The 16769-nt window shown below is 33.0% G+C and overlaps 2 protein-coding genes across 3 annotated transcripts in view; one reads left to right on the top strand and one right to left on the bottom strand.

Moving 5' to 3' along the window:
- The window catches only part of LOC138698465 (uncharacterized), a 67631-nt gene extending 62484 nt beyond the window's left edge, over positions 1 to 5147 (top strand). Inside the window, exon 7 of the mRNA XM_069824407.1 lies at positions 191 to 5147. Within this exon, the coding sequence (XP_069680508.1) occupies positions 191 to 347 (157 nt within the window). The 3' untranslated portion in view covers positions 348 to 5147. The remainder of the gene's footprint in view (positions 1 to 190) is intronic.
- Positions 1 to 13256, bottom strand: part of LOC138698466 (uncharacterized) — a 31249-nt gene extending 17993 nt beyond the window's left edge. Inside the window, exons 1-2 of one of the 2 annotated variants that reach the window (XM_069824408.1) lie at positions 12955 to 13256; positions 9146 to 9300 (exon numbers count right to left, since the gene is read on the bottom strand). The gene's annotated coding sequence lies outside the window, so the exon portion shown is untranslated. The remainder of the gene's footprint in view (positions 1 to 9145; positions 9301 to 12954) is intronic. The other variant, XM_069824409.1, reaches the window with a different exon arrangement.
- Positions 13257 to 16769: the final 3513 nt, after the last annotated feature.

Here is a 16769-nt window from a genome sequence, read left to right as displayed (position 1 = left end):
ATATGTGTGTTTCCCCATACTACCGTACTCTACTCTAAATAGCAACGTTGTTACCTCAACACATCTCTATCTACCTGCAGCGAGTCAACAACTCATAGTGCATGCACAGTAAACTTACTGTATCGGGTCCAAAGTCTCGAAGCCTGGTAATGAGAAAGTGTTTGTCAGTAAATTGCACTTTAATTTTCAGTTGCTCACCAGTTCCTATAATCAGGCGACGAGTAAGTGAAAGCAACATGGATGCACGTTTCAGAAGAGGAAATAACTCACGACTAATATACAAAGTAACACCACAAGCAGTTGTCCCACTCAAAAATTCTGCCGATACGGAAGTTGAGCATGAATGAACAGGATTTAATACCCTTACACAAATCACATGGCCCATATCAAAACATTAATAACTATCTATTTGATAGACTGTCGACAGGGTATAGTGGCATTATTTCACAAACAGAACAACTTTGGTATAATAAGATCATTTCTTTTTGGCTTACTGCAGAAATTGTGTATAAGAGAATATCATACTTCTTGTTTCATGGACTTCTATAACTGTATAATTTGTACATCAGTAACTTTCGCATAATCTGGTGACACTTTTCATTCTAATAAAAAATTCAGTCAGATATTTTTTAACAAAACTCAATAACCAAAAGCAGTTTAGTTATTGTATAAAAAGAACATCAGAACCCGAGGAGACATGAGGATGAAAAGATTATTGTAGAGATGAAGACAACCAATATGAATGTGTTTCATTAAATATGAGGCTTATATGGTTTTCAGCATCAAATTAATGAATGGAATTTAAGGACAATGAAACATGAGCAATAATATTGGTCTGCTATACGAAAATAGGCCTAGATACAAAACACTTTACTAGTAAGTACGTACAAGAAAAAGTCTTAATGTAAATAATTTATTTATGCAACAAGTGCCACTAGTTAACAATTGAATCACAAAATTATAAAAATCAAATTACATAGTACAGTGGAATCCCTCATATCTGGCACCCAGATATCCGGCAATTCCAAAACAATGGCACTTTTGAATAAGGAAAAAATAAAATAAAAATATGATGGAAAGCCAGTAAGTAGATTACAAATTGATGTAGCGACCTATATTTTTTAATGAGGCACCACTAGATTGCAGTAATATCAATGTTCAAACTGTCACTGCACAAACTAAACCTTCGAGAACAGAAAGACTATCTTCTCAGAACTAAACAAAGAAACAGCCATCTAGATTTTCGGAAGCTGCCATTTTTGAAGTGGACAATTGTAAATCTTGATTACACAACTTTTAACACTGTATCACTTCGGAATATGTATTATATGACTTTCTTGTGTTAAATTCTATCGTACCTGGTTTACATGTTTCGACCTTTTATGGGTCATCCTCAGAACTGGTCGTTGTTGGTCATGGCACCTCTTGTTTTGTTTCCTGTGAGGGTATATTCGTGTGGTGTAATGTAGTCAAAGAGTGTGTGTGTTCTGAAATTGAGTTGTGTGTTGAGAATTTCATTGGGGTGTGTTTTTGTGTGTCTGTATATTTTATATTGGACAATTTGATCGTCCAGTTCAAAAGTGCGACAACTCAAAAATTGTAATTTTTTAGTTTTTTATACTACTGAAAGCCCCTTTCGGAGCTCTTTCCGATTCAATATTGAGATAAGTCATATTTACAACCAAAAAGAAAAAAAAAACTAAATAAACTACTTTAGAAATAATTATAACTATGGACTTTACTAATTCAGTTTTAGTACATTTCGAAATGCATTAATAATGAACTGGAAGATTGTAATAAACTCGTCCTGAATACTGACTCATTTCTAATTGTCGTGGTTATGAACCAGAACTCTGTTCCTTTCTAAGTGATTTATTTGAAACTTTCAACTGAAGATATCTCAAAACTTGTTTTTTTGAGTTGTCGCATTTTTGAACTAGACAATCAAATTGTGTTCACTTCACAGAATTCTGTTATATGTCATAGATGTGACTCTTTCGGGTACACAAATATCTATTAGGTGAATAATATGTACTTTTTTGCCTGCTCGACAAATGGCGGAACAGTTAATTCACGACCTCAGCTCCGTTTAGAAATAGCCGGTTAAGACATCTAGATAGGTTTGGGAACAGTACTTGAAAGATGGTGGAATCTCCGAACAAGCATATCTATTATGTATTTAAATAACCTGTAAAATATTTTCCAATTGATCGGCAAATTCCGTTATCTGGCACTGGCTTTGTCCCGTAGTTGCCAGATACAAGGGATTCTACTGTATAATTGTTTCTTTGTGACATCCTAACTCACTGTACAAGAGGAGTGAGTGTTCATGGAGATAGGATTATAGTGTCCTTTGGGCCATAGAGAACTCAAGTAATATTTGTAGCATTTTAAGCATAGTATAGCTAGATAAACATTAGATTATTAAGAACTAAACAGTATCTTATAAATGTATATTTGTGTATTTTTCTTGTAAAGTTGTATGCATTCACAAAAGACTGTTATATTATGTGAGACTGTGCTGAAGGGACAGGATATATTAATGATATAAGTGTTTATGATTCTGATCTAAGGATACAGGCAGTTATATGATCTCAAAGTTCATGTCTTTGATAGAAAAGCGAAACACCCAATATTTCATTACCGACAGAATTAATGTAAATTTTTGTTGTTGTACTTAATGTTGATGTTCTACATTCATGATGGAAATAGGATCCTTACAAACTTGACAACTGTCTGAATTGATAATTTTAAAGCAGTGTAGACGTGAAGCCAAGCAATCATGTCCAACATACATTCTTAATTTTACAACTGCTTCTTTGAGTTGCATATGGTTAATATAAAATGGGTAGTTTTTAAAATCTTCCTATTTCTGTTTGATAGAAGCTGTGAAGGTGCATACCTTCCTCCTATACATAAAGTATTGCTTACCTTCACAGCAGATGTTGAAAATGGCCTCCTCCTTCCTATACACACATCCATACCCATCACTCCATGTTTCTCGCAGTTCGCTGCAACATTTCCTCATTAATTCCATTGATTTTTGTGATTATATTATTCTTCAAATCGTCTATTGCTCGTGGTCGATTCTTATAACCTCTACATTTGAGATAACCTCACAAGAAATAATTGCGGTGATCTTAAGTCAGGTGATCTGGGTGGTCATAAATTTTTAGAAGTTACTCTATCATGAAAGTAATTTGTGATTCATCTGACATGTGTAATGTAGCTACTATCTCCTGAAAAATTACTGGGAATCAAACTCCATCACTACCACACAAAAGGCCTTTCAGAGAGAATAAAGAGTGTGCATTCCTCCAAAAAGAGACAATACTAACCATAGTCAGAAAATTGGAAACAAGATCTTTCTTTAATGAGATTGGCGAGGAAACATATGCTGAGGCAATGTGTGTGGCATTTTGATCACAAACAATAACAAATGAACAGCAACAAGTGAAACAGAAGAAGGTAGTGAGATCACATATGTTGTTGTTGTTTTCTAATGCCAGGCGTTTGACAATAAAGTCATTTGACCTCTTGCACTCCAAGTAGTCATATGTGAAATACCATTTTTAAAGAGGAAAACCAAATAATAAATCTGGAAAATAAAAATGAAATCAAAATTTTCACCAATTCAATTCCATTCCCCCTAAAAATGTATTTTAAAATAAATTTTAACATCACAGTTTGCTTAAGTGGTTTTCATTAATTTTCGTTACCTCCACTTTTGTTTAAAATTAGTTTTATGTATCTAGTAAAATTAGATAATATTATTATTGTGTTTATAAATCAGGTCCTGTAGTAAATCTTACCAGGAGACTATATCTGCCACATACAATACAATACACAGTAGGCTTACAGTAGATTTACGGATACCTCCTAAATCTCCCATCGTTTACAGTATATCTTCTACCACAGAGGAAAAAAGACCAGCACAAGTAACTGATGCAGAGGTTCAATGGAATGTTTTTAAAATAAAAAGGAAATTGTTTATTTTTCAAATCATTTATAATACTGGCCCTAATACGATTAACCATACACGTAGTACAATTCGCGAGGTCGCTTGTGTCGCCAGAGTCTTTGCGATCTTGCTCTACAGAATCCATTTTTTACTTCTTCAAAGATATTATCATGGTCAGCCAATGAAGCACATTACTTGAGAGGTCATTAACATATGTCAGATGAATCTTTCAACCTGATCACAAATTACTCTGATGGTAAAGTAATTTCTAAAAATTTGTGGTCACCCAAATCACCTACCTTAACAACACTGGATTTTTTTCTTGTGGAGTTATCTTAAAAACAGAGTCTATAAGAATCTATCACGAACAATTGACGATTTGAAGAACAAAATAAACACCGAAATCAATGGAATTCATGAGGAAATCTTGCAGTGAACTGCGAGAAACATAGACCAATGGGTACAGATATATGTACAGGAAGGAGGACGTCATTTTCAAAATCTACTCTGAGGGTAAACAATCCATCCAGAGATACTTTATACTTAGAAAGAAGTTGCACCTTTGTAGCTTCTATCAAACAGAAATATGAGATTTTAAAAACCACTAGTTATATATGAATTGCTTTGTATATTTCAGTCTGGTAAAGACATTATTGTTGTAACTGTAGGAAGTCACTGATAAAAACGCTGGGAACATGCTGACTAACAAACTTTCATTGGTTCACTGCTCTTTACATCTAATGATACTCACTGAAATATATATTAACAAAGTGCACACATTTAAAATGAACAACAATATGCTCCAAGATTGGTCAAGAGGAACTGATATCTAGTATTCAGCATTGGGAACCACCCCTACTATACTCCATGCAACTTCAGCACTACAGACTTTTGAATAGGCCATTCCAAAGAATATATGAAAGGACATCAGACTGTTTTGGAATTATTACTAGTCTACAAATATAACGAGGGAATCGTTGAAAATTAAAGTTGTGTATTTGTTATGAGACTGTAGTAACATTTAATAATGCAATTTGAAGCTAACACAATTGTACATGTATTTATTGTAGTGAATATAATATAAAACCTCTGTAAAAAGCATAACATGTAAAATATATACAGTATATGTATAATCTTCATGGGAGATCCGTTGCATAAAAGTATGATTGACTGCTGTGGATTACTATTAGACCTATTTCATTTTTGCAGGCAATGATGTTATAATGCTAGAAGTGAAATGACAGAATAAAAGCAGCATTCACACAGGCAAATATTGTCAAAGAATGGTTTCATAATATCTTCCCTAAAACTGAAGTATTAGTACTTACTGGCCAAAATATTAAAATGAGTAAAATCATTATTAATAAACAAATAGATGTAGTACAATAAGTTATACAAGAAATAACAACACTTATAGAAATGTACACAGAAAAAAGAAAAAAAATCATGCAAATCTAGTCTTTCAGGTGAAGCTCCCTGTAAAGCAGATTTGAATAATTTCAAGGGAAAAATTGTTCCGGGGCCGGGTATCGATCCCGGGACCTCTGGTTGAATGTACCAGCGCTCTACCACTGCCGGGTAGCTCAGTGGTAGAGCGCTGGTATGTTCAACCAGAGGTCCCGGGATCGATACCCGGCCCCGGAACAATTTTTCCCTTGAAATTATTCAAATCTGCTTTACAGGGAGCTTCACCTGAAAGACTAGATTTACATAATATATACGTTACTGTGTACGTTAACAGAAAACCACAATTCCAAGTCACACAGAGATTGTGTGCACTCATTGTGGGTCTCTGGCGTTTCGTCAGCCCATGCGAGTTGTGTGGATATAAAGGGAAAAGTTGAGACGTGTGGAGTTCCCGGGTAGCTCAGTGGTAGAGCACTGGTACATTCAACCAGAGGTCCCGGGATCGATACCCGGCCACGGAACAATTTTTCCCTTGAAATTATTTAAAAAAATCATGTTCCCCTTCCAACAGGATTCTGTGACAGCACATACTAGGCCTAAGTTAAAAAAAAAATTCCGGAATTGGTTTATTACACACAAATCAGCAACCTTACAGCCATTTACACAACAGTTTCTTCGAAGTATTTCCTTCGGCAATGACGCACAGTTTAGTCAATGATTGTAAAGTGTATGGAAATATTTCTGGAAACCATTTTTCGATGTCTTTCAGTGCCCTCATTTTAGTTGCAATGACTTTGTCAGCACTTGCAAATCGTTGTCCTTTCAGAACCTTTTTGAGCCACGGAAACAGGAAAAAATTGGGTGGTGAGAGATCCAGGAAATATGGCAGAAACTCCAAAACTGTTACATTATGCTTGGCAAGGAATTATTTAACCAGTAACGAATGTGTTGGTGCATTTTCGTGCAAAAGAAATCAACTGTTCTGTGTCCATCTTTCTGGATGTTTCCTTTATTACCGCATCCTGGAGGTGACAAAGAATTTCGATGTACTTTTCTCTGCTTATGGTACACCCATCTGGAATGAATTCATTAGACCAGATCCCTACCATCAAAGAAATTCTTCAGCATGATCTTGCCTCTGCTCTTGTCCTGATCAATTTTTTGTTTCTTAGGAGACGGTTTCGATTTACATTCACATGAATGATGTTCAGACTTGTGCCGCTTCACCATATATTATGCTTCTTCAAGCATTCTTAACGCCATTAATGTCTCTGATTTTTTTTTTCCAGCAAAACACAAAAATTTCGTTCGTTGTTCTGAAAATGACATTTTCAATTGCGACATTTCATCAATGCACAGAAACAAGCAAACAAATGATTGCTATTTAATGACAATATCTAAGATGATAAAACTCACTCTTAAGTGACACCACAAAAGCTTTCAATTCTTGGCACTAAAATATCCCATACAGTATTTCTCGTTTGAGTGAAATAAGATTACGAGAATTTTTTTAATCTACCACGTAGTACAGTCAACTCCGGATATAGTGAACCTCTGTGGACTTGCATATTTCGTTCACTATATCCGAAGTGTTTCTTTCCTAATCTTAAATGACAGAAATGAATGAAATTGTGAACAAGAAAATAAAACATTTCATTTTTGTGGATTGAATTACACTGTATACTGTTACTCACAGTTGATTTACTTAAACTATGCTGTGGATCCACGTCCACTTGCGAAAGACCACGTTCAATGTCACTTATAATATTCGCCTTATCTTCAAAAAAAAAAAAAAAAACACTTTACGCTTCAACATATTTATACAGTACATTCACTGTTGGAACACTAGAAACAGACGATAAGGTACAAATGACAAATGCTGTTATAGTGTGACTGCATATTCAGCTGGAATTTCCCAGGTCACTTCATGGAAACTGGGAGAGGGTTGATGGAGTTTGAAAGCCATCGAAATCTTCGTTTATGCTCTGGGCATAATGTCCATCCCCTTTTAATAAAGGAAGCCAATTTCATTGTTTCAATGCTATCTGTCGTAATGGAAATGTTTCTGAGAACAAAAGGTAACCCTTTGACGGTGGAGGATTAGAAATAACAGTAGAGTGCCTGAGAACAGAATGGGAAACCTTCGACGGTGGAGTGAGGCAAGGTTGTTGTCACGCATTGCCTGGATTTACAGTACAGCTCATTGTCTAGGAATCACTAATCTTACTTTTGTCCTTTGACTAAAGGAGTAAGAAACTTAGAATGTTGTTCTCAACATATTCTTTCAATTTTATACAAGAAGGTCTGACTTCAAATAAGAATTTGTCAGGATACAAGGTTCACTATAACCAAAGCGAGAGTTCACTATAAACGGAAATATTAATGTACTTTTTAATGTATGCAGGTCGGGACCAACAATTTAGGTTCACTACAGCTGAATGTTCACTATAACCGAAATCACTATATCCAAAGTTGACTGCATATCAAACTCTTTTATGGACGGACATTGTAGTATTCGAGGATAGAATTATTATTGGTAGTGTGATCCCAGCAAAGTCACCCAAGCCTAACTTCTTGTCACTTATCTCTGGAGAAATCGAGCAAAGTGTACAAAAATAATCTACATAGGCTACCAGTAACATGGAAGAAATGAAAAATAGTATCCACGAAAACTTCTCATTTGATAACACAGACTACAGCGAATGATGCATCACTTCTTGAACAGGTGTTACAAATATTTGGAACAAGAAAGCAGACAGATTCAACATCTCCTATCGTAATGTGAGTGAGTAAATGTTTTAACTGCTTATAATTATTGAGTGATATTATACATTAATAGTTTGGGCCACTGCATTGTGATTCTTCTTCTCTATAATCTATACACTCAGTATCATGACGGCTGAAGTGGAAGATGGGAGCACGAACAAGGATAGGAAACTGCCACTCTTTGGGGCAATACTTCCCCTTTCAATTCCAACCACCCACTTCTTCAGAGTGAAGTAAAACAAACATATCATCAATTATGGTTTATTTAACGACGCTCGCAACTGCCGAGGTTATATCAGCATCGCTGGTGTGCCGGAATTTTGTCCCACAGGAGTTCTTTTACATGCCAGTAAATCTACTGACATGAACCTGTCGCATTTAAGCACAATTAAATGCCATCGACCTGGACCAGGATCGAACCTGCAACCTCGAGCACAGAAAGCCAGCGCTATACTGACTACGCTAACAAACATATCAATATTCTCGCATGGTAATATTGCATTTTGGTTGAAACCGGAAACAAGTACTTTTCCTTATGAAGTCTGCAAACAATGTAAAATGAATAGTATTGCATAGGGGTTTACAGAATCTATAAATTTTCCCTTAAGTAATTAAGTAGTAAGTTAAACAATATTAGGAAGAGGAGAAAGGAAAGTGATAATTCTTCTAATTAGTTTATCTCCAATTCCCAATCATTGGAAGGTTATAGGAACTGATGTGTTACATTTGAAGGGTACACGGGAAAAACGAACAATGTCACATTTCCATTAAGGGTGAGATAATGATCTATTTCAGTATATTACTGCAAAATTTATTGATATTTCTACTTGAAATGAAGGAAATGATGAGTGTATCCGTGGTTTTAATTCTCCTTTACCACTTTTGGTAAAAATAACACTAAAGTTTGTAGTAATACAGTGAATTAGTTAATGACATCAGCCTTAAAGGAATTGTGACATTGTTCGTTTTTCCCGTGTACCCTTCATTTGTGTTAAGAAACAAATTACATACCTATAATGCAATGCTCACAGCTGCTTTTTCACATTTATATTTTGCATCAGCAAGATGGCTCTGAAGCTGTTTGATGTATTTAATAATTTTCATTTTGTTCTGTAGGAGATCCCTATGAACATCAGCAATCTGAGAGAGGCTTCAATTAAACTTATCTGAAATAATTTAAGCATACACAACACAGTTTAATATTCACCTTCAAAAACTTTTGTATAAATGAAAATTTATTTACAGCCTTCACTAAAATGTAAGCACCAGCTATAGCTGCAGTCAGTAGTAACGGTAACACAGGGTTGCCATACTTACATCCTGGATTTTTCAGGACCATACCAGGATCGAGATCTCTGAGTACCCATTAATTTTTGGAATGCATAAATGTCCAGTTTCCAGCGAACACGACATAAATGGAAAAAAAAATATGTTTCCTTTCTTTTTACACAATTTTATTCTCTTCAATTTATGAATATGGCAGCTCAAAAGGGTAGAAAATAAAGAACTTCCTTCACGAATACATAAAACATGCGATTTAAGTGCATGATTCCTCTCGGTTCATCCTGTTTTTCACTTTTTAAATATGGCAACTGCATGGTAACAGAAAGCTGTACAAAATGTACTGCGGTAATTTCACAGAAGTGGTGTACTGGGTACAAAGGCAAACCACAAAGCACATACTTAAGATGCTACTAGGCCTACGTATGCTAAAGAATAAAAAAAAAGAGACAAATTATTTTTCAAAATGGTAAGTTAATAATAATTATAGCATATGTAAAAATTTCGGTAATTGTATAGGAGAAGCCTTACTTTTACATAATACACAGTTTTTCCACCAACTTAACCTCGCTGGAAGTATTGTCTTTGTGTATTTAATTGGTTATAATGCTGTTTCTTTTATTTTTATTAAGCACCAGTGGGGGGTTTGGGAGAGATAGCATATAAGCAGGGGTGTGGGGGGGAGGCGGTAGCATGAATTGCATGGAGCAATTGTACTTCCATCTAGCGGTCATTACTGGTTGTTCTTTTCCACATGTTACCGTTTTTAACATGAGGATGGCCAATCTGTTATACTGTATAATATGTGATCAGGGGTTAAAGGTATCACATGAACTTTCCATGCGCTAGTTTCGCCTACTCTTATCTTATGATATAAAAAAAATATTTATTTCTATTTCTACTATATAGGGCCTATAATTATGACATCAGTTACAACATGTTGTCCCACACAAAACCACCGGCTTATATGCTTATCCACAACTACTGGAATTTAGTACACTGTTTCTATGAAATTACTGGAATTGTTACATAACTCTGGACCACAGTTACAAACAAAAGTAAAAGTAGTTATCATGTATGTTTTTTTTCACTTAATAGTTACTCCAGGTTTGGTGATAAGATTAAGCGGTTCTTTAATGTGGATTTTTAAAGAAATAATGTCAGATAAAAAAATTCAATTTTGATAAAATTAAGTATCAGTTGGTGATAATGTAAAGGTAAAGTCATCTTCATGACAAATCAAATTGGCCCAGAGGGTGGCGAGAGGTCAAGGCTTCCACCTTCACAGATAATCAGCATTTAATGGCAGTAGGGATGTCCGGTGTTAATGTAGGCCTGTCTATTTTTGAAAGGGTTGTCCAGCAAGAATATTTATGATGATACAATGGATGTACTGTCCTTCATTCATCACCACAAAGAAGTTGCTGATTTTAAGAGAGGAAAAACAGAGGTGAAAGATGAACATCCTGTTGAAAACTGTTTCTGTGATCATTCCAGAAAATATCATTGTCATGCAGGACAAGATTTTGGAGAACTGACGAATTGGGTTCAAATGTGTATCAGAGACACTGAAAATTTCGTATCAAATTTCTTTCACAACGTAAATTATCATTTAAGTAGGCCCTAATAAGCAATTATCTGCTAAATGGATCCCCAAACGCCTGAAAACTGATAGAAAATACTCAAAGTGACAATTTCCATGTTGCTCTACCACAATTTTGAAAACTATGTCGGGGTGTGCTGTGTTTGCAAGATAGTGCACTGGTTGACCCTGACTGAATTACAGAAAACTGATGAAAGTGACTCTGAATTAATTGATTTAGTCCAATTATACTATTACTCGTTTACGAATCTTAAAAATAAAACAAAGAAGAAAATACTGATAGGAAAGAAGTTTTCATCTAATGAAGCAAGATTAAGTAACTATGAAAAAACAGTTTGTAGATCAAGACGATATGTACCACATTTTTTAAAAGGCTTAGCATTGTTTTATGACCCTTGTGCTACGTGAATGGAGCTAAAAGGAGACTGTGTTGAATAAATAAAGATTTGTTTTGAGATACCGACTAAGGACTAATAATACCACCTCACACAAATAACTAGGCTAAACTAAATTTTTAGTTAGGAGACAATTTCAAGTAAAAAAAAAATTTAAACGAGAGTTGAGGTAGTTTCCTTCCCACTTCCCTTATGCACCTTCAAGTTTTTACCTCTCATACCAACATAACTTCGGTGACATTGCGAAAGTTTCACGCTAGTGTACACTCACACTATGCCATGAATATATGAATCTGTGATAGGTTAGTTTAGGCTTTTGTTTTGCCTTGCATATACAATCTCTGCAGGATTTTCAAAGCCTGGTGATTTTTGTTTAGGCCTACTGATGTCAAAAAGGGCTAGCGTAATGACGGACTTTGAAACGAAGTTACAATAATATTGTTTCCGTATTATAGAAACTTTGTGTCTATTTCATTATTATTTGTTGTGCTTCACTATATTCCAGTGGTTATTGAATTAATACAAGTTTTACGTTCTTCACATTACATCGTATCTTGTGTTTTATGTCCCTACATTCCTTTCCTTCACTAGAAACCACAACGTTTGCACTTCCATTACCACGCATCTCTCATTTCACACGTAATTTAATACATTTCCGAACAATTTTCTTTTCTTGAAATATTCCCTATAAAATCCCAAACTTCTGAAATCCATCTCCGCATGAAATCCCTTACAAATTCAACTATTTTCACTTCTAAAATCACCGGAATTACCTCAACACTATTCTAAAAAATAAATTAGAATTAACTTAAATAAGCTTATCTCCCAGGTTTGATGATGATGATGATGATGATGATGATGATGATGATGATAATAATAATAATAATAATAATAATAACAGGGCCAATCTTCGATATCGCCCCACACTATACACGGGACTGACGTCTTATTTATAAGTTTGTTTATGGATTAAATGCGGGTATAGCTAAGTGACATTAAGCCGAGTTATGTGACAAGGTTAGTGTGTTAGTTGAGGGGATTATGTAGTGATACGAGGCCGAGGAATGTGAAAATTATTTAAATACGTTTTCTCCCCCTATGTAGTGTGGGGAGGATACCGAAGTTCAACCACGGTTTCCTCACTGCCAACAATTTATCTTACGGCTAGAAGCGGATTTCCTAACTATTCCACATTCCCCTGTCAACCATTCCACTCTTGTTCCATTCTCGTAACATGTCATTTCACATGATCAGTAACTTCGGAATTTGAAATTGGACATTGAAGCAATAAAACACAGCAATATTTCAACTATGTAATGGCATGACAATGTAATTTTCTACATTACATCACTATTGAAATTAGATGGTCCTGCTCTTGATTTGTTTCGGAGTGTAGTGTACCTACTAGTCTTGGAAACATTCGCAATGGTCTTTGGTAAAGTAGTGTATTACTGTACGACTCTCACAAGACCATGCACTGAATTAACGAAAATGTACCTTTACATATACGCCTTAGCAAAAAATATCACGAATTAACTTACCACTCTTCGTGACACTGTCCCGATATATTTTAAGCAGACTTTTAAGTTCGTATTCTTATATAGCAGAAGGTGAACTGTTCATTATTAACCTTGTGACAGTAACTTTTCTTCAAGGAATTGATGTCATGACGAATATAACTTATATTTCTATTGAGGTCATGATCCCTGCACTTGAAAACTCAAATGAAAATAAAACGCAATTTCAATACTTCTTGTATCCTTGAATCGCCCTCGTTCTTTTATACCACACACAATTAATACCAAAACACCTAAACAATAAGCGTCGCACTGCAGCCAATAGAACAAATTCGCAGAGTGAAAATCACTATACCGATTATTAAAGATTTTATTATGTCTTAATTGGGTAATATTTTACTTTACAAATATGTAATACTTTAAATAATTTCATTACATACAATTATTCAAACATATAACAAATGTTGCTTATATATATTAAAGATTAAAACAATAGTGAATTCATGCGGTGGTTGTTAAAGCTGTAACTTTTGTCATTCCCTTACATGTACCAAAGCACTCATACCATGAAAACGACACACTCGTAACAGCTCGAGTTGGTCTGAGTTATGTGGAGTATCAGTGCACTGTATTTATTCCTTTATTCATATTACGACTGCTGTTAATTGAGCATGATGTAGGACAAAACAAATCATATAATAACAAATTAAAATTAATCTACAATTTCCATTAATTACAATTATATCTGCATACAGTAATGAGGCAATGCGCACAAATTTTGATATAATTCAGAATAAGTTCTGCTCTCTAGCTGCCATCTTTAGTAGCTACAATGAAACTACTTGAAGAACGATGGGGTGAAAAAAACCAGGAGAGAGAGCCGCGAAATTCAAACTAAAATAGTGAAAGTTGAGAGTCTCTTGTTTTATGATAATTATCGTTTTTATTTTCCTTGTTTTTGGTTTATTGGTGTTACTAAACACAATTAAATAGTTATAAACGTCTAGTTTTGTGATATGTTAAAATTATAACATTTCTAGTCTGAACATTTTTTTTCACAATGTCTGTCTATGATCAAGTACCTTATTTCAAAGAGAAATGCAGAGAAAAAGCAAAATAATTTCCACCTTTAAACAATACACTAACCCAGATTTAGCCTATATCAACATAATCTAATAAAAAAAGAAGCAGGAACAGATCAATATAGAAAGCTCTATCACCAGAGAGATAATTAAACGAAGACAATCGATCACAACAATTTGAAGATGGTTTCCAACTACCAGGTGAAACAAGGCAACAACAAAAGACTATTATCATAGATTTAACTACACGCATGGAGAGAGATTTAAACCAAGCTCATCAGGTTGGCCATGAAAAGAGGGCCATTTATGAGTCTTGTGCCAAGTATAACATCCCTCTCTTCAATTGGTCAGTGACAGGTTTATTTTTTGGTGCTCGGAGTTCTTTACCTAAATTTACATATAATTTTTTAAAACAATTATCAATAGGCCTACCATCTTTTGAAATTCAAAAAATCATCTCGCAAATTCTTAAAGATTCCCTGCAGATTAAACAATTTCATTTATACCACTCAGAAGGTCTTAATTAAGGATATGCTAATTTTAAATAAAATATTTTATTTATAAGTATAATTTTAAGGTCATCTTCTAAGATTTTATTTTATAATTGATAATAAATGGTGTTTAATTATTACATTTTATTTTTATAGCAATATTCATATTTAATTAATTATATTTATTTGCTATTAATTTCCAGACCCTCGTGGTTATCCTTAATGAAGGCCAGGGGATTTATTTCTTTCTCTCTCTCTAAACATCATAAATCACAAGCAATATTGAAACCAGCAATGTAATCTATATGAAATGCTGAATACATCTGAACAAATGGATCATTCAAGTTTTACTCCCGAAACTACTGCGTCTGTCACAAGTGTATAATTTGCCTGAAACTAGGAAACCATCACCAATCATTGTGCAATACAATAAAGATATGGATAACTAATAAAGTTATTTAAGGCACAATTTTATAATGATACTTCTGCAGTATATTTAGACCTATCTCAAGGACAAATAAAATGAAACCAACTACTATTGAAAAACGAAATATTATATTAAAATTACTTCTGGAACATAGTATAGAATAAGGTTTCCAACATGATGTATTGAAAGATTTTATTTTGATCAGGAAATTAATTAATGCTTTTCAAGAGAATAAGGTTACATTGTTAAATATTAGACAGTTTTAAAATATAGGGTCTGACACGTGTTATTACTACTACATACTTGTGCAACAAATTCACTCGATGATCCTCTTTCTTCGCAAGCCAATCAATTAGACCACAATATACTAAACAACTATTGGGACCTACTAGAAGAGATTAGAGACAAATATGCATTTTACTTCTGAACTATCAAATAATTACTATACTTTATAAAAAAATATATCTCGTAATACAAAAGAAAAAAATAACAGAAATACCCGCAAACAAGAGAAAAAATTTACGAATATAAAACAAAACTTTTGTATGGTGTGTATATAATTCCAAATTTTATTATGTTAATCGTTTGTTCATTTTATTTTAATAACTTGCGAATAAATATTCCACCAGTTCATCATATTCCAAATAAAATAAATAAATAGACAGACAGCAGATAAATAAATAAAAATAAATAAACAATAAATAAATTAATTAACACTTTTCACCTGTGACGGTGATACTTGACTTGAATAATCTGCACATGTAGGACTTCTTAGGAATGTAATATATTCTTGTGACGTAGAATCAGGCGAAACCAGTAAATAAATAAATAAATAACTAAATACATAAACGATGAACGAAAAATAAATAAATAAATATACAAATGAATGAATAAATAAATAAATATACAAATGAATGAATGAATGAATGAATGAATGAATAAATAAATATATAAATATACAAATGAATGAATAAATAATTAAATAAATAAATAAAATAAATAAATAAATGAACAAATGATGAACGAAAAATAAATAAATACACGAATGAATGAATGTATGAATGAATACATGACTATATAAATAAATAAATAAATAAATAGATAAATAAATAAATAAATACACGAATGAATAAATAACTAAATAAATAATAAACAAACGAAAAAATGAACAAAAATAAATAAATGAACAAATGAATGAATGAATAAATAAATAAATATACAAATGAATGAATAAATAAATAAATAATTATACAAATGAATGAATAAATACATAAATATACAAATGAATAAATAAATGAATAAGTAAATAAATAAATAAATAAATAATGAACGAAAAATAAATAAATACACGAATGAATGAATGAATGAATTATTGAATGACTAAATAAATAAACGAACGAATGAATGAATGAATAAATAAATAAGTAAATAAATAATAAACTAACAAATGAAAAAATGAACAAAAAATAAATAAATGAACAAATGAACGAATAAATAAATAAATATACAAATGAATGAATGAGTAAATAAATAACTGTACAAATGAATGAATAAATAAATAAATAAATAAATAAATAAATAAATAAATAAATAAATAAACACGTTAATAAATAAGTAAATATATAAATGAATAAATAAATAAATGAATAGACAGATAAATAAATAAACAGAAATAAATAAACAGAAAAATAAGTAAATAAATAAATAAATAAATGATGAACAAATAAATAATAAAGCCTAATTGTATTTAGAATTAAGCACATCGCAGTCGATGTTGATCTCCGTATCAATGAGAAACAGGCGTCTGATATCTTGTTTCGTCGTTATCTTGTCTACGCA

This window comes from Periplaneta americana, chromosome 4 (assembly GCF_040183065.1).
Source record: "Periplaneta americana isolate PAMFEO1 chromosome 4, P.americana_PAMFEO1_priV1, whole genome shotgun sequence".
Classification (NCBI taxonomy): Eukaryota; Metazoa; Arthropoda; class Insecta; order Blattodea; family Blattidae; genus Periplaneta; species Periplaneta americana.
The sequence above is the reverse complement of the archived record's forward strand: the minus strand, read 5'-3'. Positions and strand labels throughout refer to the sequence as shown.